The sequence below is a fragment of the Trachemys scripta genome, chromosome 13, assembly GCF_013100865.1.
Source record: "Trachemys scripta elegans isolate TJP31775 chromosome 13, CAS_Tse_1.0, whole genome shotgun sequence".
In the NCBI taxonomy this organism is placed as follows: domain Eukaryota; kingdom Metazoa; phylum Chordata; order Testudines; family Emydidae; genus Trachemys; species Trachemys scripta.
The window spans coordinates 1,635,251-1,659,863 of record NC_048310.1 but is presented as its reverse complement, the minus strand read 5'-3'; the positions used below and the strand labels follow the sequence as shown (position 1 = coordinate 1,659,863).

Here is a 24,613-nt window from a genome sequence, read left to right as displayed (position 1 = left end):
TTTTCCTTAGGTGTTTCCAGGTGTGTTGTTGTAGGAAGAGTGAGGTACTCACATGATGGCATTTTCCCTGTCCTGCACCCTGAACCTCTCATCCCCAGCCCCACCTCAGAGCCTGCACCTCCATTCAGAGCCCTCATCCATCCCAATGCCCCAGCCCTGAGTCCCTTCCCACACTCCGAACCCCTTGGCCCCACCACCATCACACATCACCTCCATATTGTGCACATAAAATTAATTCTGCACATGCACGTAAAAAATTAGAGGGAACACTGCCTTGAAGTGGGAGTGGGCTTTGTCTGGCAAGACATTCTGTTTGCCACAAACCTGGAAAGGAATGCGAACATGATTGCAGACAATTCCACGTGTGAGTTGACTTCGTGATTGGCCTTTGGAGTGGCAGATCACAGGTTCTGGAGGAAATCTGAACTAAAGCTTTTTACATGGATGAGCGTTTTCCTGATACTTTCATGTACATCCTGATGATGCCTTCTCCATATGCTTGATGTTAAAATGTTCGTAAGGTTCTACTGGGAGTAGTCTAAAGCCCTTAGAAAGTCCACCCAATCTAATTCTAGTTTGCTGAGCAGTGCTGTTCCAAGAGGTCCATTTCTACACTGTGCCTCTTTTTTACATAGGTGCTCAGATACCAAGTTGATGGGTGGCAATATAAGAAACTAAATAGATTTTAGATGTGTCCTGGCTGGCTTGAAACTAGAAGGGTATGTCATGACTCACTTGATACAAGTAAGGCTGCCCCCAGGACCTGTCCTGTTTAATCTTTCCATCTGAGATATATACAGGGCGGCTACGTTGTCCTCCTCTGATGTTACAAAACCTGTAACTTGGATTCAATATCCAGGGAACAACAAAGAATCTGGTGGCACCTTAAAGACTAACAGATTTATTTGGGCATAAACTTTCGTGGGTAAAAACCTCACTTCTTCGGATGCATAGAGTGAAATATCCAGAGAGGAATTCATCTGTCTTGAACCTGATCATCTTTTAGTGCTTTCTCATGTCCATTCCATTGTAGGTGTGTGTGCTCGCCACCTGCACTGATGCCGGAAGCTTTTCCCTCAGTGGTATCTGTAGGGGACTGGCTCTGGTGCCGTGCGTGTATGCACTGGTATAAGAGGTGCCACCGGCTCCACGCCACTCTCAATTTCTTCTTACTGCCAGTGACAGTCTCCTTGCCTTGGCAAGCCTAGTCTTCTCAACTGTACCGAGTTGCGAACTTTTTTGTATCTAGTTGTTTTAAAATTGTTAGTTTTATGGTTCCCTTGGAGTAGTTTTAGTGTAGTTTGTTAGTCCCAAATGGGACCTAGCCTAGGGACGGGATGCCCCGGTCCCCAAGTTTCAAACCTTGTGACTGTTGCAGGAAACCCATGCCAGTCGGTAATCCCCACAGAAGCTGCTTGAAGTGCTCAGGGGAAACCGACGTTAGTGACGAGTGTTGCATTTGGAAGAGTTTCAGACCACAGACCAAGAAGGAGCAGGACATTCGTCTCCAAGCACTCCTTATGGAGTCGGCCCTTATCCTGGCCTCAGAGCTGACAAGGTTGGACTCTGCTCCTAGCACTGCAGCTTCGGTCTGGAGTGCGCTGCTGACACCGACCGCAGACTGGCGCTGATCCCCATCCCCAGTACCGGCTAAAAAGCAAAGAAAGGCTGGGAGGGAAGGAGAGGACCAGAGGAGAGCAAAGACCCATGAGGGACAGCTTTTCCCCTCCAGATGGAGGTCAGGCCCCGCCTCCTGCTGAGCGGCAGAGCCTACTCCAGGACCTGCCTGCCACCCCAGGGAGTTGGCAGAGGCACTTGGCACTTAGTGGTGCCATCATGTCGTGAAAGACATCCTGTCCTTGCCGGTGCTGCCCATGCTGGCTACGACCGTACCCCGTTGAAGGGGTAAAGCTGCCTTAAGACCCTTCCAATGGTCCCCATCAGTACAGCACTGCTCCTCACTGCAGGAGATGCCCCGTCAAAGCTTGCCTGAGTAATGGCACGAGCCTGTGGACATGGACCGACTGGCCTGCTGGAGTTCCCAGTGTCAGTCCATTGACTCCAGGCAGCGTTCCTCAGGTTTGAGGTAGTGATCGCCAGTGGGCTGGTGCAGACCCATAGAGGCACGGCACCAGTCTTCAGAGCCCCAGTGCTGGGAGCACCCGAGTCGCTTGCCCAGAGCATGGCACTGCTCTGCGGGGTGGAGACACTGGTCCCTGGAGCCATGCCACTGATCACCAGACCCCCAGTACGGCTTACTGCGGGCATGTTGACTCTGTCCGACTCATCGGTCGATCCACTCATGTTCCCGAAGCATAAGACTTAGATCGTCGGGGTTCTGTTGCAGATCCTCTGGACGACGACAACGGTCACCGAGATTGCGGCACTGTGAGCCCATCACCCTCTTACAGATCATCAGCAGAGGCTCGGGGCCAGGGTTGACAGGATTGGGGTAGACAGGCGGCCTCGGTATTGGCCTGGTCCCCCAGATATGTATCCCCCTCCTCGGGCTCCGACAGCGAGGAGGAGATCCTGCGGGCCAGGGCCAACCATCAGGGGCATTGGCATTCCCCACTGGGCCATGGAGTCAGAGCGGGCTCCCCAGGTCCAGCCAGCCTCGCATGAGGCTCCGATGACAGAGGCGGCGGATTTGGCAGACCCACCCATACCTGCCTCCTCATTGTCTTCACCTGATGAGGCGATAGTGAGATCTTCTCACCCAGGTCCCCAGGACGATGCTAAGGCTCACCAGGAGCTCTTAAAGAGGGTTGCCTCCAACTTGGGGCTGGAGCCCTCGGACTTTTTGTTCCACGTACTCAGCGCGGCATCCCCAGCCAGGGTGGCATTGCCTGTGCACGAAGGGGTGGCAAAAATCACCAAGGCCCTGTGGCATACACCTTCCTCACTGCCATCCATCTCCAAGTGGGCAGAGCGGAAATACTACATTCCCAGCAAGGGGTATGAGTATCTTTATACCCACCCTGCCCCAAATTCACTGCTTGTGTCGGCAGCCAATGAGTGGCATAGACAGGGCCACCCGGGTTCTATGCCAAAGAAAGAGCCTTCGCTTCGGAGCCACCGTATATGGTATTCTACAAGAAGGTCCAGCTGGGCCCCATCCGGCTTTTCTGCCTAAGGCGGTGGTCCCTTTTCATGTCAACCAGGATATCTTCCTCCCGGTTTTCTGTCCAAAGCCACACTTGACCAGTGAGGAGAGGTGGCTGCACGTTCTGGATGTCTGGTGCACCCTGCTATTCTACATGGAGTGCACCAAGCAGGTTGACCCAGCTCTTTATCACGACTGCTGATAGGATGAAGGACCTTCTGATGTCCTTTCAGAGAATTTCGAATTGGATCACCACCTTCATCCGTACTTGTTATGAGTTGGCGCATGCTGTATCTCCACCAATAGTAAAGGCTCATTTGACTGGCTTAGGAGTCTTCGGTTGCCTTCCTGGTGCACGTCCCTATCCAGGACATCTGCTGGGCTGCGACATGGTCTTTGGTACACATGTTCACGATGCATTACGCAGTCACCCAGCAAGCCAGAGATGATGCTGGATTTGGCAAAGCTGTCTTGTATGATGCTATCTGCCTGAATTCCTATCTGCCTCTGGTGGTACTGCTTGGGAATCACTTACAATGGAATGGACGTGAGCAAGCGCTCGAAGAAGAAAAGACCATTACTGTTTCGTAACAGGTGTTCTTCGAGATGTGTTGCTCCTGTCCATTCCAAGACCCACCCTCCTTCCCCACAGTTGGAGTTTCCGGCAAGATGGAACTGAGGGTTGGGGGGAGCCAGTGGCGCCCCTTACGGTGCATATGCGCGCTACTCCAGAGGACACCAGAGCCTGTCCCCTACGAATACCACTGAGGGAAAAACTTCCTGTGCATGTGGTGAGCACACACACCTGCAATGGAATGGACATGAGGAACACATCTTGAAAGAACACCAGTTACTTTTTTGTAACTGTCTTTTTCTGAAGGAGAAGCCAAATTCACTTGTACCTAGAGTTTTGTTCATTTAGGGATGTCCCTTATTTGAATTGAGATTTTTGATATTTTATTTGTTTGGATCATTTTGTGCACTATTGAAGATTTAAACCTAGTTACATTTGTTATGTATAAAATAATATAGTCTGACCCGATGTATATACGTACACTCTCAAACCTGTCATTTCAAAAGAGCTAATTTTCTAAAGCTGAAAATGATTAGGGGCTGAATTGAATGGGAGGAAAAAGTTAAACAGAATTGTGAATGATGATTGGGAGTTGTTTAAGAGAACTTTTCTAGATGCCCCAAATCCTCACAATTCTGCAATCAATAAAGCAGGCTTTGTCAGTTTAAAAAAGATCTCCTGGTAAAGAAGTGAAGTGAAAGCAGTAATAAAAAACTTGAACAAAAATGAAAATCTAACAAATGGAAAGAGAGGGAAGCTGATAGTAGTGATTGTATATTAAGCCATGAAGTATAGACACTTTATAAGAGAAGTCAAATGTATTAATGAAAAATAATTGGCCAGTAGGAAAATGTTTACGGCAGAAAGGGATCTAGGGGTTATAGGGGACCACAAGCTAAATATGAGTCAACAATGTGATGCTGTTGCCAAAAAAGCAAACATGATTCTGGGATGCGTTAACAGGTGTATTGTGAGCAAGACACGAGAAGTCATTCTTCCGCTCTACTCTGCGCTGGTTAGGCCTCAACTGGAGTATTGTGTCCAGTTCTGGGCACCGAATTTCAAGAAAGATGTGGAGAAATTGGAGAGAGTCCAGAGAAGAGCAACAAGAATGATTAAAGGTCTAGAGAACATGACCTATGAAGGAAGGCTGAAAGAATTGGGTTTGTTTAGTTTGGAAAAGAGAAGACTGAGAGGGGCATGTTAGCAGTTTTCAGGTATCTAAAAGGGTGTCATGAGGAGGAGGGAGAAAACTTGTTCATCTTTGCTTCTTGTTCTATCCTTAGAGGCTATGAGCTTAAACTGCAGCAAGGGAGGTTTAGGTTGGACATTAGGAAAAAGTTCCTAACTGTCGGGGTGGTTAAACACTGGAATAAACTGCCTAGGGCAGCGTTTCCCAAACTTTTTTGGCCACGGAACACTTTTTAGCCTATTACGGAACACTTATAATATTATTTTGTAGTTGTTTGGTTTTCAAATAAAAAATTGTGTTATTTATGCTCAAATACATTTTATTTTATAAAAGAAAGCAAAAATACAAATTTAAAATAACTTGAACTAACAATTTCTAACTGAAAAGCGCGTATAAAGTAGTACAAAAATCAAGTGCAAGAGTCAAAATTAAAAACCGTGTTCTGCTTAAAAAAAAGCTGTTTTTATATATACACAAACACCAAACAAATTAGATTTTTACTAGGAAAATCTATTTTTATAAACAAATACAAATTTGGATTTAATGGGATTGGTGTTTCTGCGTTTTTCTATCACAAATTCGCTTAGTATTAGGAATAATGCTGGAAAGTTGAATCCTCATGTCAGGCTCAGCATCAAGTCTATTCCTATATTTGGCTTTTGTTGCAGCATAATACGAAAATCCCGTTGCACACAAATAAGTTGTAGCAGAAGGAGCACTCGAATTGCACGTTTAGCCACATTAGGGTACTCTTCTATTAGGCTGCTCCAAAAATTATTCAGTGGAAGCTCCTTAAACTTTTGTTTCAAATCAGATTCAGAAATTAAGTTAATTAGGCTTTCATAATCGTGTGCAGTAAAACCGACTGGTTTGGCTGTAATTACAAACGGATTTTGAACCCAAGCATTATCATCAGTAGTTGTAGGAAAATATTCTAATAAAGAGGCCTGCAAGTCACATAAGTGCTGTAAAATGGTGCTGGAAACTTCTTCATGGACTGTAGAATTTATTTCAGTCAGAAATTCATGTACTGTAGGGAAGCAGTCAAAGCTATTCTGTTCTACACGAGATGCCCAGAATTCCAGTTTCTTTTTTAACGACTAAATTTTATCCATTGTAGTAAAAAGGGTCACATTCTTTCCGTGCAGCGACAGATTAATTTCATTTAATTTTGCAAAAATATCTGCAAGATACACAAGTCTCAATAGCGATGAGGAATTTATCAGACAGTCATTAATTTTTTGTCCTGAATTATCTGAAGTGAAGAATACCAGTAGTTCACTACGAAGCTCAAAAAGCCTCACAAGCACTTTTCCTCTGGATAGCCACCTCACTTCCATATGTAAAAGAAGTGCTTTGAGCTGACTACCCATTTCCTCACACAAAATTTTAAATAACCTGGATTGAAGTGGTCGAGATTTGACAAAATTGATAATTTGTACTGCTTCAAGCACAATTTTCAGATATGCTGGTATTTTATTTTTTTTTTAGCTGCAAGTGCTTGTCTGTGTAGAACACAGTGGCTCTTAGTGCTTTCTTGTGCCACACTTATGATTCATGTTACAGCTCCCTTCATCTTCCCGATCATTGCCCGAGCACCGTCAGTATACATCTGTGACAGTGCTGCCCGTGAGCCAGCTGAGGTCACTCAATCAGGGTGACCTGCAAACCAAACGGGGCAGACAAACCCCAAAAGCTGGTGGTTATTCCAATACTTAGATTTACCAAGCCAGCACAAAACAGCTTCTGTAGTACCTCACTGGTTACTCAGAAGTCCAAACAACGCAGTTCCCCTAAAGTACCCAGCCTCAGGCCTCTGTCCAGACACACCTGTCAGATATGATGATGATTACTGAAAATCTTATCTCATCATATTAAAGAAAAGGTTCTTCCAGTCCCAAAGGATCAGCCACATACCCAGGTTCAATTATAACTTGGATCTTACCCAAAATACACACTATAGTCAATTCTTATTAACTAAACTAAAATTTATTAAAAAAGAAAAGAGAGAGTGTGTTGGTTAAAAGATCAATATACATATAGACTTGAATTCAGTTCTTGAGGTTCAGATACATATGAGAGATGAGTTTGTAGTTGCCAAAAGTCCTTTTAGATATAGTCCATAGGTTATAGATCAATGTCCATATTCAATAACTGGGGATCTCAATCCTTGTGGCTTAAGGTTTCCCCCTCTTGAAACCCAAAGCAGATCTGAGATGAAGTAGGATCGTGTCCCAGGGTTCTTATACATTTCCAGCAGCCTTTCATCCTGAGAAAACAATAAGCTTAACTCTCCTTCCAAACATCCTGGCAATTAGCACAGGGTAATTTATCCATTAAACAGTTCAGATACAGGTTACCGCAACCGTCAAAGAGACATATAGACAATAATACTATTTCATTCAAGTATCATCATAAATGTTAATATTCCTTTTTTGATCTTTGAATTAAAGTTATAGCAATAGACAAGACTTGTTTGCTTACATCACAAAACCTGAGCAAACATCTACCCTTGAGATCTCTAACAATGCAGACTTGCATTTCAAAGCTCTATTCATTTACATATCTTCCTAACCAGTCCTTAAGGTTCACCCATGGGTCAGGTCAGTCTGAGTTAATTAACTCTTTCTGGCTCTGTCATCTTTCAATGAGATATTCTATTACACTCATAACATCACAACATCAATACATTTTCCCCAACTAATTTCATGCTTTCTGATAAAATTGTTGATATAGTTGAATATTTCTTCTTCAGTTGTGTTGCTTTGCAGAGATTCACATAAGAGCAGGTCCTCTTCAATAATAATAAATGTGTATCGGACAAATACTAGTAGCACAGCAAGTCCTGAAACGTCAGTGGGCTCATCTAGCTACAATGAATATTCATGGGAAATTTTCAGTCTGCAAACTAGCTCTTTTTCTATGTCATCGGCAAGATCTTTAATAGGGCATGCAACAGTATTATTTAACAACTGTACAGCATCAATTTTTTTTACCAGACTGCTCACTCAACATGCACGTTACAATATCTTTCGCGCAAGGCTTGATAAGTGTTTCTCCAATAGTGTGAGCTTCTCCGGCAAGCGCTATACGGTAACTTACTCGATAAGATGCCTCTGTTGCACTTTTGTTGTCTGTTTTAGCAATTTTAATCATCGAAAGTTTACAATTTCCAAGTGAGTCACACTTCCTCTTGAAAAAACTTACATCTTTTGTCTTTGTATTCAGCATGCTTGGTTTCCAAATGCCTACGAAGTTTAGCAGGAGCCAATGAACTGTTTGCTAGTATTTTGTTGCACACGATGCGCTGCGCATCAGGAACATCTTTATTTTCAATACACGTAAAACCAGAAGACAAATAACTTTCATCATACTTTTGTTTCAGTCTTTTAACACCTGTTTCTTCTTGTTTTTTTGATATACTTTGGTGGAAATTCTTTCATCTTGGATAACTCACTAGTACTAACAGATTTTTTGGCAACAAAAGACTGCGATTGTTCATCCTCTCTTTGAAGTGTCGCAATATTTTGCCTGTTTATTTCCACCACAGTTGGAGTACCAGAAGAACTTGCTTTTCATTTCAAAGTTCCTTCTTTTAGCCACAAATCCATGGTGAGTAGGTTTAGTCAGTGATGAGCTGCTAAAATCTTAGCAACTGGTTCCCTATAAAAAGTTCTGATTTAAGGGATGTGCCACAGTATGTATTTTTTGTACCAATAGGGTTACCATATGTCCGTATTTTTCCAAAAGGCGATTTAAGAACCAAAAAGCCTGACATGTCTGGGAAAATACGGATGTATGTTAACCCTACCTAAAGTTCTTTTTTTTAAAAAGATGGGCCTGAACTAGAAATTAGCTCCGTTTCACATGTGTGGGTCCCTGCCACTCCCTGGGGGTGGTGTGCACATGTGTGGGTCCCAGCTGCTCCCTGCCCCCCTCATTGAAGCAGGTGTGCAGGGTTACTGCTCTGGGAACTGCAGGGCACCAGTGGACATGGGGCTGACTGGAGGTAGGGTCTGGCTGCAGGCAGGGCAGGAGGTGCGGGGCTGGCTGGAGATGGGGGTATGGGGCGGGCTGGCTGGCTTCGGGCAGGGCCATAGGGGTGTGTGGCAGGGATTGGCAGGGCTGGAGACAGGAGTGCGGAACTGGCTGGCTTCAGGTAGGGGCGTGCGGCAGGGGCTGGCTGCGGGCAGGGGGTGCGGGGCTGGATGCAGACAGGGCAGGAGGTGCAGGGCTGGCTGGAGACAGGGGTGTGTGTGGGGCTGGCTGGCTTCGGGCAGGGCCGCAGGGGGGTGCAGCAGGGGCTGGCTGCGGGCAGGGTGGCGGTTACTTACTAGGAGAGCGTCTCGGAGCAGGACGCAGCCCAGGCCTAGCAGAGCAGCCAGGGACCCACCAGGCAGCAGCGGGAGCCCCAGGGCCAGAGGTCCGAGGAGCAGCAACAGGGCCAGGAGGCGGCCCACATGGCTCCTGCAGTGCAGCGCCCCCGGTGGCTGGAGGAGGAATTACACACTTCCCGGCCGGAGCCCATCAAAGCCGCAGCTCCCCCTCCTCACAGGGAAGCTAGTTAACAAGCGGTTCTAAAACCACTTCAAAATTTAACAGCCGGTTCATGCGAACCGGTGCGAACTGGCTCCAGCTCACCACTGGGTTTAGTAACAATATTTAGAAATACTGATTTTTGTCAAATTTTGTCACAAATATTTATATTGTTTTGAGCAAAGCTAGTTTAGTTGTGCTTATCGCACACACGGTAAAGACCCACAGGTTTGAATGTGTTGAGTGAATGTTATATTCAGCATGGTGTAAAGAGAACGGTGTGTGCATACTGCTGCCGTGCACGCAGCCTCGAGCGGAAGGGATACGACGTCACTAACTGAAACGTGCTCAAAAGGGGTAGAGGTCAACATGCGTGCCACGTTCTCTTTACGCCATGATATTCAATATGAGATCTATCAATAACCGGAAAGAGAGTTTTATATTAAATTATAGTCATTCAAAAAGAGTTGTAAACTACACTTTAATTTTTTTTTAATTTTAAATTTGGCATATTTGAAGACCCTTTTTTAAAATTATGATTCTTTCACAGAACACCTATTCACATTGTGCGGAACACCGGTGTTCCGTGGAACACAGTTTGGGAAACACTGGCTTAGGGAGGTTGTGGAATCTCCATCTCTAGAGATATTTAAGAGTAGGTTAGATAAATGTCTATCAGGGATAATCTAGACAGTATTTGGTCCTGCCATGAGGGCAGGGGACTGGACTCGATGACCTCTCGAGGCCCTTCCAGCCCTAGAATCTATGAATCTATATCAGGAACATAAGAAATTATAGCAGTGGTATCTATTAATAGACAGGGACAATAAAATTGTTAATGTTGCAGAAAAGATGTGTTAAATGTTTGTTCTGTATTTGGGACAAAGCCGGATGACATATTCAATTTACAGCAATAATGAAATACTTTATATTCCCACATATGTTAAATGATTGTAGTACAATTAATGCCAGTTATCATGATTTTATGGAAAATAGGTCTCGTCAAACAAACTTGATCATGTTTTTTGATGAGATTAAAAGTTATCACATTTCTTTTGTCAACATAACATACTTTGGTAAGGCATTGTATTATATAACATTATGAATAATTACTGCTATACAAAATGTAACACATTAAATGGATCAAAAACTGGCTAAATGATAGATCTTGAAAAGTAATTGAGTGGCTGTCCCATTTACAATGGGGGATTTCTTAGTGGGGTCCCACAGGGATGTAATGATTGTGACCCAATTCTATTCAATATCTTTATCAATGATCTGGAAGTAAATGTAAAATCATTGCTGGTAAAATTTGCAGATGACACCAAAAGTTGGTGGATGCTAAATAAGGATAGGTCACCATACAGTGCTCTCAGGATTGCTTGATAAATGGGGTTTATTTGTATAACAAGTTTTAATATACTTAAATACAATGTCATACATCTAGGAACCAAGAATGTAGGTCAAGCTTATAAGATGGAGAACTGTGGAGTTTGGAAAGGAGTCACTCAGAAAAGGACTTAGCCTGGTCTACACTGGGTGTGTGTGTGTGTGTGTGTTGATGTAAGATACGCAACTTCAGCTACAGGAATACCGTAGCTGAAGTCGACATATCTTATTCCGACTTCCCATTCTCATGGTGCGGGATCGATGGCTGCGGCTCCCCCGTCGACTCCGCTACCGCCGCTCGCTCAGGTGGAGTTCTGGAGTCGACGGGGAGTGCGTTCGGGGATCAATATATCGCATCTTAACGAGACGCAATATATTGATTTCCGATAAATCGATCGCTACCCGCCAATACGGCGGGTAGTCTGGACGTACCCTTAGAGTCCTAATGGAAAACCAACTCAACATGAGCGCATAGTGCATTGTGTTGGCTAAGCAGGGGAATGTTGAGTAGAAGTAAGGAATTGGTATTACCTTGGTATACAGCATTGGTGAGACCATTCCTGGAACATACTGTCCTTTTCTGGTGTTCACACTTCAACAAGGATGTTGAGTAATTGGAAAGCGTTCAGAAAAGTGGTATAAGAATGATTTGAGGTTTGGTAAATCCATTTTACATTGAAAGACTAAAGAAGCTTAATTTGTTCATTTTAAGAAAAAAGATTTGAGTCCACTTAAACATGGTCTTTAAATACATACATAGGGAGAAGATTTCTTATAGTAGATGGCTCTTTAAGTTGGCAGACAAAGGGTATGTCTACACTACAAAATTAGGTCGATTTTATAGAAGTTGGTTTTTTAGAAATCAATTTTATACAGTTGATCATGTGTCCCCCACTAAGCGCATTAAGTCGGCGGAGTGTGTCCACAGTACCAAGGCTAGCATCGACTTTCGGAGTGTTGCACTGTGGGTAGCTATCCCACAGTTCCCAGAGTCTGCGCTGCCCATTGGAATTCTGGGTTGAGCTCCCAATGCCTGCTGGGGCAAAAAAATTGTCACGAGTGGTTTGGGGTACATGTCATCAGACCCCCTTCCCTCCCTCCTTCCGTGAAAGCAACGGCAAACAATTGTTTCTCGCCTTTTTTCCTGGGTTATCTGTGCAGACAACATACCATGGCAAGCATGGAGCCCGCTCAGCTCACCTGGGTACGTCTCCTGGGTGCTGCTGGCAGACGCAGTACTGCATTGCTACACAGCAGCAGCTCCTTGCCTTCGTAGCAGCAGACAGTGCAGTATGACTGCTAGCTGTTGTCGTCGTCTCCTGGGTGCTCCTGGCTGACCGGGCAGACATGGATGCTCCTGGCAGACCTCAATGAGGTCGGTCGGGGCACCTGGACATAAATGGGAATGACTCCAGGTCATTCTCTTCTTTAAGTTTCATCTCATGGAGATTCAGTCCAGCCTGGAATATCATGTGAGCTAGAGGCTTCTGCCTCAGGCTACTCTCCCAGCCGGCAGCACCGTGCGGTTGCACCTACCCTAGCCTACCCCTTGCTCCCATGGCTCATGAAGCCTGGACAGTAGTAAGGAGCAGTTCAACTATAGGCTGAGCAAGTGCAGAATGGTGGTAGAATGTGCATTTGGACATTTAAAAGCTCGCTGGCGCAGTTTACTGACTCGGTTAGACCTCAGTGAAACCAATATTCCCATCGTTATTACCGCTTGCTGTGTGCTCCACAATATCTGTGAGAGTAAGGGGGTGACGTTTATGGCGGGGTGGGAGGTTGAGGGAAATTGCCTGGCCGCTGATTACGCGCAGCCAGACACCAGGGCGGTTGGAAGACCCAGCAGGGCGCGCTGCGCATCAGAGAAGCTTTGAAAACCAGTTTCATGACTGGCCAGGCTACGGTGTGAAAGTTCTGTTTGTTTCTCCTTGATGAAAACCCGCCCCCTTGGTTCACTCTGCTTCCCTGTAAGCCAACCGCCCTCCCCTCCCCCCCTTTGATCACTGCTTGCAGAGGCAATAAAGTCATTGTTGTTTCAAATTCATGCATTCTTTATTAATTCGTCACACAAATGGGGGATAACTGCCAAAGTAGCCCGGGAGGGGTAGGGGAAGAGGGAAGCACCGGGTGGTGTGGTGGAGGAGGGAAGGACAAGGCCACACTGCACTTCAAAACTTATTGAATGCCAGCTTTCTGTTGCTTGGGCAGTCCTCTGGGGTGGAGTGGAGTTCCTATAGTATGGATTCCTCTCCCCATACAGCGATCAGATCCAATACCTCCCGTTTGGTCCATGCTGGTGCTCTTTTGCGATTCTGGGACTCCATGGTCACCTCTGCTGATGAGATCTGCATGATCACTCTGAGCTCGCCACGCTGGCCAAACAGGAAATGAAATTCAAAAGTTCGCGGGGCTTTTCCTGTCTACTTGGCCAGTGCATCTGAGTTGAGAGCGCTGTCCAGAGCGGTCACAATGGAGCACTCTGGGATAACTCCCAGAGGCCAATACTATCAAATTGCGTCTATGCTACCCCAAATTCGACCCAGCAAGGTCGATTTCAGCGCTAAGTCTCTCGTCGGGGAGGAGTACAGAAATCAATTTTAAGAGCCCTTTAAGTCGACAAAAATGGCTTCGTTGTGTGGACGGGTGCAGGGTTAAATTGATCTAACGCTGCTAAATTCGACCTAAACTCATAATGTAGACCAGGGCTAAGTCACAACAGGATCCAAAGGGTGGAAGTTAAAGCTAGATAAATTCAGATTAGAAATGAGAATTTTTAAAAGTTAAGATGATTAATAATTTCAACAGCTTATCTAGGGACGTGATGGATTCTTCATCATTTGCAGCCTTTAGATCATGACTGGTCTCTTTCTGAAAGAGATGCTCTAGCCCAATCAGAAGTTATGGGCTTGTTGCAGAAATTACCATGTGAAATTTTCTAGTCTGTTATGTACGAGGTGAGATTAAATGATCATAATGATCCCTTCTGGCCTTAAAATCCACGAAGCTTGTCGTTTTAGAGAGACATCTTGCACCCCCTCCCCCCTTTTCTCTTTATTCAAATTTAGTCCTAGCGTAGTTCCTGGTGCCTGTTGTAGTTATGGGATGTTTTTTCTTTGGGAACATCCCTCAAGCTCTCTGCTCTCTAGGAGGGAGAATTCTGCATGGATGTGGGATCGTTCAAGAAGGGGGAATGACTTATCTTGTCACTCTAATTCTCTGAAGAAACCTTCTCATAGGATTCTCTCTCATGTGCTCTCCTGCCAGCTGTATTTGGAAGGGAACTTTCTTGAAATGGGGTTTCTTTCATTTTTGTACATATGCTTCAAAAAGACTAAGTTTTAAATCCTTTTTGATTTGTGACATGCGGCTCTTTTTCCCCCATGGTATCTCTGCTTTTTGCTCAGCCAGAAACTGTCTGAAAGATATGAATTTGCAATCATTAGAATCCTAGATGGTGCATGATCACCAGGGTGTGTCTTGTGTGACCTCCTGTCCTTCGTGATCAAAAGGTTTAGTACTTGAAGTGTTCATCTTTCTCAAACTAGGGATCACAGGCCCCTGGAATGAGTCCTTGTCAGATGATATCTTCAGAGAAGCAGACCAAGTCGTTGCTTTTTTTTTGCACTGTAACTGTCATTTAAAAAAAAAAAAGTTAATTCTTTCACGTCCATACTAAACTCATTTCTTCTTGTGGATTGTGTTACTAGGAGGCTGGAGCCCACAGAGAAACCCCTTCAAATTGTGTACGAGTACTTGGCTGGGCTCGGCTTTGAGGATCTTGTGAGAATACAGGAAGAGGCAGCAAACTCTGATCTCAGCTGCATGATTCGCTTTTACAATGGTAAGAATTTGCATATAACAGATCACATCAGACACCTAACATGTATCACTGGATACTGCTTTTAGAAATAAGCTGCCAAGGTTACTAAGAGAAACATTTTACAAATCAGATCTTTTGTTCTCTCGAGAGCATTTATTACATGGTTGTGGGATGAAACAGACTCCTAGGGAGTGATGTTTTGTCTTACATAAGAACATAAGAAAGGCCGTACTGGGTCAGACTAAAGGTCCATCTAGCCCAGTATCCTGTCTACCGACAGTGGCCAATGCCAGGTGCCCCAGAGGGAGTGAACCTAACAGGCAATGATCAAGTGATCTCTCTCCTGCCATCCATCTCCATCCTCTGACAGACAGAGGCTAGGGACACCATTCCTTACCCATCCTGGCTAATAGCCATTAATGGACTTAACCACCATGAATTTATCCAGTTCTCCTTTAAACTCTGTTATAGTCCTAGCCTTCACAACCTTCTCAGGTAAGGAGTTCCACAAGTTGACTGTGCGCTGCGTGAAGAAGAACTTCCTTGTATTTGTTTTAAACCTGCTGCCTATTAATTTCATTTGATGACCCCTAGTTCTTGTATTATGGGAATAAGTAAATAACTTTTCCTTATCCACTTTCTCCACGTCACTCATGATTTTATATACCTCTATCATATCCCCCCTTAGTCTCCTCTTTTCCAAGCTGAAGAGTCCTAGCCTCTTTAATCTCTCCTCGTATGGGACCCGTACCAAACCCTTAATCATTTTAGTAGCCCTTTTCTGAACCTTTTCTAGTGCCAGTATATCTTTTTTGAGATGAGGAGACCATATCTGTATGCAGTATTCGAGATGAGGGCGTACCATCGACTTATATAAGGGCAATAATATATTCTCAGTCTTATTCTCTATCTCCTTTTTAATGATTCCTAACATCCTGTTTGCTTTTTTGACCGCCTCTGCACACTGCGTGGACATCTTCAGAGAACTATCCACGATGACTTATATCTTTATCTTTAATATTTGTATTACCACAAAGCTCTACTGCACAAAGTGTTAAACATTTGAAGATGCAATTCTTGCCCTGAAGAGATGCAGTAAAATACTTGTTTATAATTTTAAAAAGTGCTCTCTGACCCCTAAGTCTTCATTAGTCAGCTGATATAAGTGAATCACAGAGGTGAGTCTCGAGAGCTTTGGAGGAATGGATATGATGGCCTTATGGATCATTTGGGGAAGGTGTTGCATGCCAATAAAGGTTAGCATGGAAGAAGACCTAGTAGTGTTCATAGAATCTTAGGACTGGTTGAGAGGTCATCTAGTCCAGTCCCCTGCACTCATGGCAGGACTAAGTATTATCTAGACCATCCCTGATGGGTGTTTGTCTAACCTGTGCTTAAAAATCTCCAGTGACAGAGATTCCACAACCTCCCTAGGCAATTTATTCCAGTGCTTAGCCACCCTGAGAGTTAGGAAGTTTTTCCTAATGTCCAACCTAAACCTCCCTTGCTGCAAGTTAAGCCCATTGCTGCTTGTCCTATCCTCAGAGGTTAAGAAGAACAATTTTTCTCCCTTCTCCTTGTAACAACCTTTTATGTACTTGAAAACTGTTATGTCCCCTGTCTTCTCTTTTCCAGACTAAACAAACCCATTTTTTTCAATTTTCCCTCATAGGTCATGTTTTCGAAACCTTTAATAATTTTTGTTGCTCTTCTCTAGATTTTCTCCAATTTGTCCACATTTTTCCTGAAATGTGACACCCAGAACTGGACACAATACTCCAGTTGAGGCCTAATTAAAGCGGAGTAGAGCGGAAGAATTACTTCTCATGTCTTGCTTACATCCTGCTAATACATCCCAGAATGATGTTTGCTTTTTTGGCAACAGTGTTACACTGTTTCATGTTAGAAGCTGCCAAATAGGCGGAAGAGACTGGCTTGATTGGTTGAATAGGAAGACGGAGGGGTGAAGCATTAGGAGATGGTAGGTGCAGAAGAAGAAGAGAATGAGGGAAACTGTTAAAATTAAAGGGTTACTTGATTTTCTAATGCATTAACTGCTTCTCCTTTTGATGTGTTTCAGGGAAAGTTTAAAATGTTTCATGATAGTCACTCTGTAGTGGTCCACACTTAACTGTTTTATATTGAAAAAGGAGAACAAGGGTAATTAATTTAACCCTTTGGGGCTGGGACTCACCACCTTACCAATACCACAGGAAGGAACAATGTTCAAGACAGGAGATAGTGAGGGCCTGGCCAATGGGTTTATGCTGTCTGGACAGAAAGAAGAGGATGGATCATAATGTAATCTAGGAAGTAATAGTATGATTTAGACAGTCTGAATTTGTGAGGTGAAAGAGGGAGGAGTCAGAGAAAGTGATTGAGAAAGATATCATTAGTTACAGAGTGGAGAGGGCTTGGGAGGAAATATCAGGAATTTGTTTTTGAGTATGTTAAACATGACCTGACAGTTTAACATTCAGGGGGAGATGACATACAGGCAGAGATATGGCAGTGGGTGGAGGCAGACAGTCAGGAGTGGAGAGGTATCTCAGAGTCTTTGGCAAAAGATGGTAGTTGAAACTGTGTAGCTGGGTAAAATCACCCATGAAGAGATCATAAAGGAAAAAGAGGAGAGGACTGAGGATAGAACTTTGGAGGACCATATAGAAAGTGACAGAAAAGGATCAATTAAAATATGCTGAAGGAGTGATCTGAGAGCTAGGAGAATTGTGCGAAGACCGTCACAAAAGTCAAGACGGCAAGATTTCAGGTAGTGTATGGTTGAGAGTGGCAACCAGAAGAAATGTCAGAGGATGAGGATTGAGTACAGGCCCTGGATTTGGGTCAAGAAAAGTCAGAGGAAACATTGCTGAGAACAGTTTTGGTGGAGTCACTTCACTCATGTAGGGCAACATCTCCAAGAGGGCACAACAGCAGGCTTGCATCAATTTTACTGATTTCCTCCCCCACCCGCACCCCTAGACACCTTTGACTGTTGTTTCCCTTATCCCCTCTCCTGTTTCCTTCAGGTGTTAGGGGCAATTCCTTTTCAATTGGTAACAAGTCCCTTAGTCCAACCTTCAGGCCATAGAGGTCGTAAGAACACGAATGGGGGAAACTGCTGGTAGAGAGCCTTCTCTGCTGGCCAGTAAGGTAGGTACAGAGATGCTAGTATGATGAATTTGCTCACAATGAGGGCCTGTAGGACTGGTTAGTGGTATGGTCACAGGGACCTGGGAGCCTTAAGGGGCAGGGAACTTACTAGACTGGCTGTAGAATAGATACAGAGAGCATGAGGTGGGGGCTGCCTCTAAACTAGACACGGGATGATGGAGATCAGGGTACTTCCTAGACCAGATAGATGAACATAGGAATCTGTAAGTGTTTGTCAGGGAATCTTCTGTGCTCTGGCAGCAGCTCAGCTGCCAGTAGAAAGACAGTGTCTTGCTGAGTCACCAAGCTGGTCACGGATGTCATGATGTAATAGATAACAATGAATCTTTTAGCCCAGTGGGACGGACACAGCATGAGGAAGGAGAGGCATTTTTTGTCCTGGGGATTTGCCTTGATTGCAGCCATTGGGGACCACCTACTGGTAAAAATGCATCAGTGCAAACTGTGGCTGCTTGTTGGTAGTGCTACCTATAGCTATAAGACTGTTTCTTCTTGGAGTGATGATCCCTATGTGGAACAAGGTCAGCTCCCAGACTACTGCACTGGGCAGCACAGCATGGCAAGGAGGTTACCAGCCCTCTGGAGAAAGAAGTGGTTCAGGACTATTTAAAAAAGCTGGACGAGCACAAGTCCATGGGGCCAGATGTGCGGCATCGAAGGGTGCTAAAGGAGTTAGCGGGTGTGATTGCAGAGCCATTGGCCATTATCTTTGAAAACTCATGGCGATCGGGGGAGGTCCTGGACGACTGGAAAAAGGCTAATGTAGTGCCCATCTTTAAAAAAGGGAAGGAGGAGGATCTGGGGAACTACAGGCCAGTCAGCCTCACCTCAGTCCCTGGAAAAATCATGGAGCAGGTCCTCAAGGAATCAATTCTGATGCACTTAGATGAAAGTGATCAGGAACAGTCAGCATGGATTCACCCAGGGCAAGTCATGCCTGACTAACCTAATTGCCTTCTATGATGAGATAACTGGCTTTGTGGATGAGGGGAAAGCAGTGGACGTGTTATTCCTTGACTTTAGCAAAGCTTTTGATACGGTCTCCCACAGTATTCTTGCCGCCAAGTTAAAGAAGAATGGGCTGAATGAATGGACTATAAGGTGGATAGAAAGCTGGCTAGATCGTCGGGCTCAACGGGTAGTGATCAACTGCTTGGTGTCTAGTTGATAGCCAGTATCACAGCAGAGTGCCCCGGGGTCAGTCCTGGGGCTGGTTTTGTTCAACATCTTTATTAATGATCTGAATGATGGGATGAATTGCACACTCAGCAAGTTTGCAGATGACACTAAGCTGGGGGAGAGGTAGATACGCTGGAGGGTAGGGATAGGGTCCAGAGTGACCTAGAAAAATTGGAGGATTGGGCCAAAAAAAATCTGATGCGGTTCAACAAGGACAAGTGCAGAGTCCTGCACTTAGGAAGGAAGAATCCCATGCACCGCTATAGCTAAGCAGCAGTTCTGCAGAAAAGGACCTGGGGGTTACAGTGGACAAGAAGCTGGATATGAGTCATCAATGTGCCCTCGTTGCCAAGAAGGCCAATGGCATATTGGGCTGTACTAGTAGGAGCATTGCTAGCAGATCAAGGGAATTTATTATTCCCCTCTATTCAGCACTGGTAAGGCCACACCTGGAGTATTATGTCCAGTTTTGGTCCCCCCCACTACAGAAGGGATGTGGACAAATTGGAGAGAGTCCAGCTGAGGGCAATGAAAATGATTAGGGGTTGGGGCACATGACTTACAAGGAGAGGCTGAGGGAACTGGGGTTATTTAGTCTGCAGAAGAGAAGAGTGAGGGGGGATTTGATAGCAGTTTTCAACTACCTGAAGGGGGGGTTCCAAAGAGGATAGAGCTAGGCTGTTCTCAGTGGTGGCAGATGACAGAACAAGAAGCAATGGTCTCAAGTTGCAGTGGGGGAGGTCTAGGTTGGATATTAGGAAACACTATTTCACTAGGAGGGTGGTGAAGTACTGGAATGGGTTACCTAGGGAGGTGGTGGAATCTCCAATCTTAGAGGTTTTTAAGGCCCGGCTTGACAAAGCCCTGGCTGGGATGATTTAGTTGGTGTTGGTCCTGCTTTGAGCAGGGGATTGGACTAGATGACCTTCTGAGGTCTCTTCCAACCCTGATATTCTATGATTCTATGAAAGCAGAGCTCCAGGGTCGGGACCCCATAGTGATGTGGGTTGCTAATCAATGTGCTGCTGTGTGTTGTACCAGCTGGGGTTGTGTTCAGATTGTGTACTTGAAGTTCGTATCTAGGAATGAAGTAATCAAGCCTGGAGGTCATGAATCCATGGCTCACCTTGTCCATGTATCTGCACCCATCCTAGTAGGTAACCCTCAGATGGAAGTGTGTTTATTTTATTTTATGTTGTGTGTTATTTTTGCTGCTATGCTATTTGTGCATCCAGTAGCACTAAGGAGACAAAAGAATATCCATGCTGGGGACAAAGCTGATAACATGAGGGCAGATGCTGTTAATTCTGGGGGATACTGGAGAAGAGTCAAGTTCTTGTGATGCTGGTAGGAAGAGGGAAGCACTTCCATCCATCTTGCCTGATTTCAGCTTCAGCCAGCTGTTCTTCATCTGAGAGCTGATTTCATCTTAGACATTGAGAGAGTGCCGTTTACATTTGACCTAAAGGAGATGTAGAGCTTGGTGGTGGTTGTATGCTGCTGACACTTCGGCCTGTGTTGTCTTGGCAGCCTTTCCAACAGTTTCACATAGACATTGAATGATATGGGAGAGAGGATTGAACCTTGTAGGGCTCCACAAGTGTGAGTATGGAGTAGAGGAACAGTTGCCCATAACAAACCTATTGTTTGAGAGAAAGGACCTGAGCCATATCAGGGAGATACTATTCACTCCTGCAGCCTCTTGGCGGTAGGACAGGAGTATTTGGTCAGTGATACCAAATGATGCAGAGATATCCAGCAGGAAAAGTATGGATATGTTTCCATTGTCATTCAGAAGAGCAGCAAGTGCTGTTTCTGTACCATGCACTGACTTGAAGCCTGTCTGAGAGGGATAGAGGTTTTTTGGTAGCTTCTTGATTGATTTGCTTCAAAAGGGGAGTTTATACACTGGTAGCAGGATATTTGTGAGACCTCTAGTATTGAGCAGTGGTTCTTTAGTTACAGTCCAACTATTCCATGTTAGGGTGGGGTGGTAAATTCCCCTTGTCAAAGGGGGTTCTGAGCTGCTGTATACTTAGTCATCTCCTGTGCCCTGTAACCCGGGACTCTTGACAGAAAATGCAGACAGTACAGGGCCACTGAGATCATGTTATAGTATGAGGAAAGGTAGATGAAGGGGATATAGTTCTGTGTGGGCCTTTGGATAGGTGGAAGGGGGATGTCAGTGCAATGCTGGTGTGTGTAACATATATCCAATATAATATTACACACTAGAGTAATAACTCTTCTTTGAATAATACTTGACTTTTATTATAGTAGCTTTCATTCATTTTTTCTTCTTTTGGGTCTGTATTAATTTTTTTAATTGCTAGAAAATCAACAATGCAGCAATGGGACTAGAGGGATTGATTACAGATCCTAATCATGAGTCTGATAAAAGTTGGGTATATATATTTTTGGTTCAAGTTTAGTTTTTCTTTTAATCCACAGTATTTACTGTAATTGCAATTCCTGATTTATGTATTCTGACTAGATCTGATCCCAATTTGTTTATGGGAAGTCCAGCTGCTGCATTAGTTTGCTCTGTGATTCAGATTAGGATGTTCTGGCAGTGACTAGATCTGATCTGGCTCTAGGAAACGGATTCCTTAGAGTTCCTTCATCCCTTTAATCTGAAAAGTATGTGCAAATAATCACTGTATAAGCACAGTAGAAACTTCTTCAGCATTAATGTCTTGTACTGTTTTAATCTCCGGTTTAGCGAGAGCTACATTTTTTTGTTGTGTGGCAAACCAACTGTTCTACTAAGTTTGAGCAAAAGGGACGAAAACATGCGCACATAGATGCGTCAGGAGTTGAGGAGAAAGTGCTAAAATGCTTTGTTGTTCCTGGAAGGATTCATCCAAAGAGTACTGATGGAAACTCCATCACCTCCACCATATCACTCACTTGTGGAGTCCCACAAGGATCCGTTGTCTTGTTGGTTTTATAATCTCTACATGCAGCGAACAGGTGAACTAGTAGGATGACATGGGCTTAAGTGCCAGAATATGCACAGGAGAGAGACAGCTTTATTTATCTTTCGCCCAGTATAACTATACCACTATCATCAAGGTGGCCCAGTGCTTGGATGAGATCAGTTCTTGGATGAAGAATAGCTGGTTGAAGTTGAACCTGAGCAAGAGAGAGGCTCTGCTGGTGGATAGAGGAAAATGCTCTGAAGAGTTTGGAGTAACATTGCAGTCTCCTTTGGAAACACACCCACAATTGGTCAGTTCACTCCACTGTTTAAAAGTGCTGCTAGCTTCCTCCCTGATCTAAACTGTCACATAGCATCATCCCCCAGTAACACTTTCTACGATTTCTATTTGGCTAGCAGCAGATTCCATCCCATTTTGGGAGATGATGACCTGGCCTCAGTTATACATGCTTTCATTACCTCTCACTTAGGCTACAGCAATGCACTATATTTGAGCATGAAGCCATCAGCTCTTATGATCCTTCAGCTAGTACAGAATGCTGCAACGCATCTCAGAAACACAGGCTACTGTGAGCACATCAAATCTGTCCTCCATTCTCTCTAAGTTGGCTTCCCATAGAATACTGAGTGAAGTTCTGGTCTCAATCCTGATCATCAAGATCCTGAGCTCAGAATAGCTAAAAGACCAGCTGAAGTTCCGGGATGAAGACCATGGTTAACTGCATTCTTCAGACACAATGGAACACTCTGAAACCTAATGCTTGGGCGACGGGTGTCTCCCCACAGTGCTATGCCAGCACAGGGCTCTATGTGGCAGAAGAAGAGTGCACTGGGCCCAGCCCATTCTCTCCCCAAGCAGATATTCTAGCAACCGGGATGTCCTCTGGTGCTGTTCCTCCCTCTCTGGGGGAGAGCAGCAGAGACTTGTATATCTGTCAGCTGGGGTGGCTGACTTTTCCAAATTACCACAATTAATAAATGTTCATTATTACTTTTCCACGATTTTCCATATCTTGGCCGCAACTCAATTGCAATTATATCGTCATCCCACGATTCAAGTAGGGCCTTAATGATATAGTCTCATCATATGGTGATAACACACTTTCCTTTCCACTACTGTCTCTGAAGGTTGTTAAACAGAAGCTACTGAAGTTAGACATTTTTAAATCAGCTTGTCAAGATAAGTTGCATCCAAGACTTTTAATCAAGCTCACTGGACCATTAAAGTTGATTTTTCAGTAAGTCATGGAGCAGTGGAAGTTCCAGAAAACTTGAAGAAAGCTAATGTTATGCCATTTTTTAAAAAAGGTAAACAGGATGACCTAAGTAATTATAGGCCTGTCAGCCTCCAGTCAATACCAGGCAAGATTATGGAGTGGCTGATACGGGACTTGATTAATAAAGAATTAAATTAGGGTAATGCAGATTGACATGCATTTATGAAAAATAGATCCTATCAAACTAACTTTATATCTTTTTTGATGGGATTACAAGTTTGGTTGTTAAAGGTAATAGTGTTGATGTAATATACTTAAATATCTCTGACATTTGATGTAGTATCAAAGACATTTTGATTAGAAATAAAATTATATAAAATTAAAGTGACATTAAATGGATTTAAAACTGGCTGATAGGTCTCAAAATGTAAGTGTAAATGGGGAATGGTCATTGAGCAGGTGTGTTTCCAATGGGGTCCTGCAAGGATCAGGTTTTGGTCTTTTGCTATTCAACATTTCTTATGAATGACCTGTAAGAAAACAAAATCATCACTGATAAAGTTTGCAAATGACACGTAATTTGTGAGGATTGGTAAATAAGAGGAGGACAGGTCACTGATTCAGAGCAAACTGGATTGTGTGGTAAACTGGGTGCTAGCAAATGTGTTTTAATACAGCTAAATGTAGAAACAAATAATGTAGGCCCTGGGGATAGAGTCCCATGGGAGACTGTATCCTGGGCAGTGCTGACTCTAAAAAAGATGGCGGGGGTTGTGATAGATAGTCAGCTGAACATGAGCTCCTAATGTGATTCTGTGGCCAAAAGAGCTAATGCAATCCAGGGATGCATAAAGGGGAATCTCGGGTAGGAGTAGAGAGGTTATTTTACTTCTGTATTTGGCACTGGTGTGACCACTGCTGGAATGGTGTGTCCATTTCTAGTGCCCACAATCTAAGAAGGATATTGATTGATTGGAGAGGGTTAAGAGAAGAGCAACAAGAATGATTAAAGGATTAGAAAACCTACCTTACAGTAATACTCAAAGCTCAATGTATTTAGTTTAACAAAGAGATGATTAATTAATGGGTGACAGTAAATATCTGCATGGGGAACAAATATTTAATAATGAGCTCTTCAGTCTAGTAGAGTATAACTTGATCCAATTGGAAGTTGAATCTAGACTAGGGTTACCATATCTCGTAAATAAAAAAAGAGGACCCTCCACAGGCCCTGGCCCCGCCCATTTCCCCACCCCTAGCCCTGCCCCAACTCCGTCCCTTCCCCACCCTAACTCCGCCCCCTCCTCCCTTCCACTCCCAGCCAGGGGGAAAGGGCTGCCCCAGTGCTACTGGCTTCAGGGTTTGCCGGGCAGCCCCCAGACCCTGCGCCCCCAGCCGGCGCTTCCCCAGCGCAGCTGGAGCCCGGGAGGGGAAGCGCCCAGCCAGGGGTGCAGGGTCTGGAGGCTGCCCAGCAAACTGTGA

General features: G+C 44.4%; 1 protein-coding gene across 1 annotated transcript in view; it reads left to right on the top strand.

Annotated features, from left to right (window-relative positions):
* PHLPP2 (PH domain and leucine rich repeat protein phosphatase 2) overlaps window positions 1–24,613 on the top strand; it is a 122,038-nt gene that overhangs the window by 33,858 nt on the left and 63,567 nt on the right. The window contains exon 3 of the mRNA XM_034788371.1: window positions 14,508–14,641. Coding sequence (XP_034644262.1) covers window positions 14,508–14,641 — 134 coding nt within the window. The remainder of the gene's footprint in view (window positions 1–14,507; window positions 14,642–24,613) is intronic.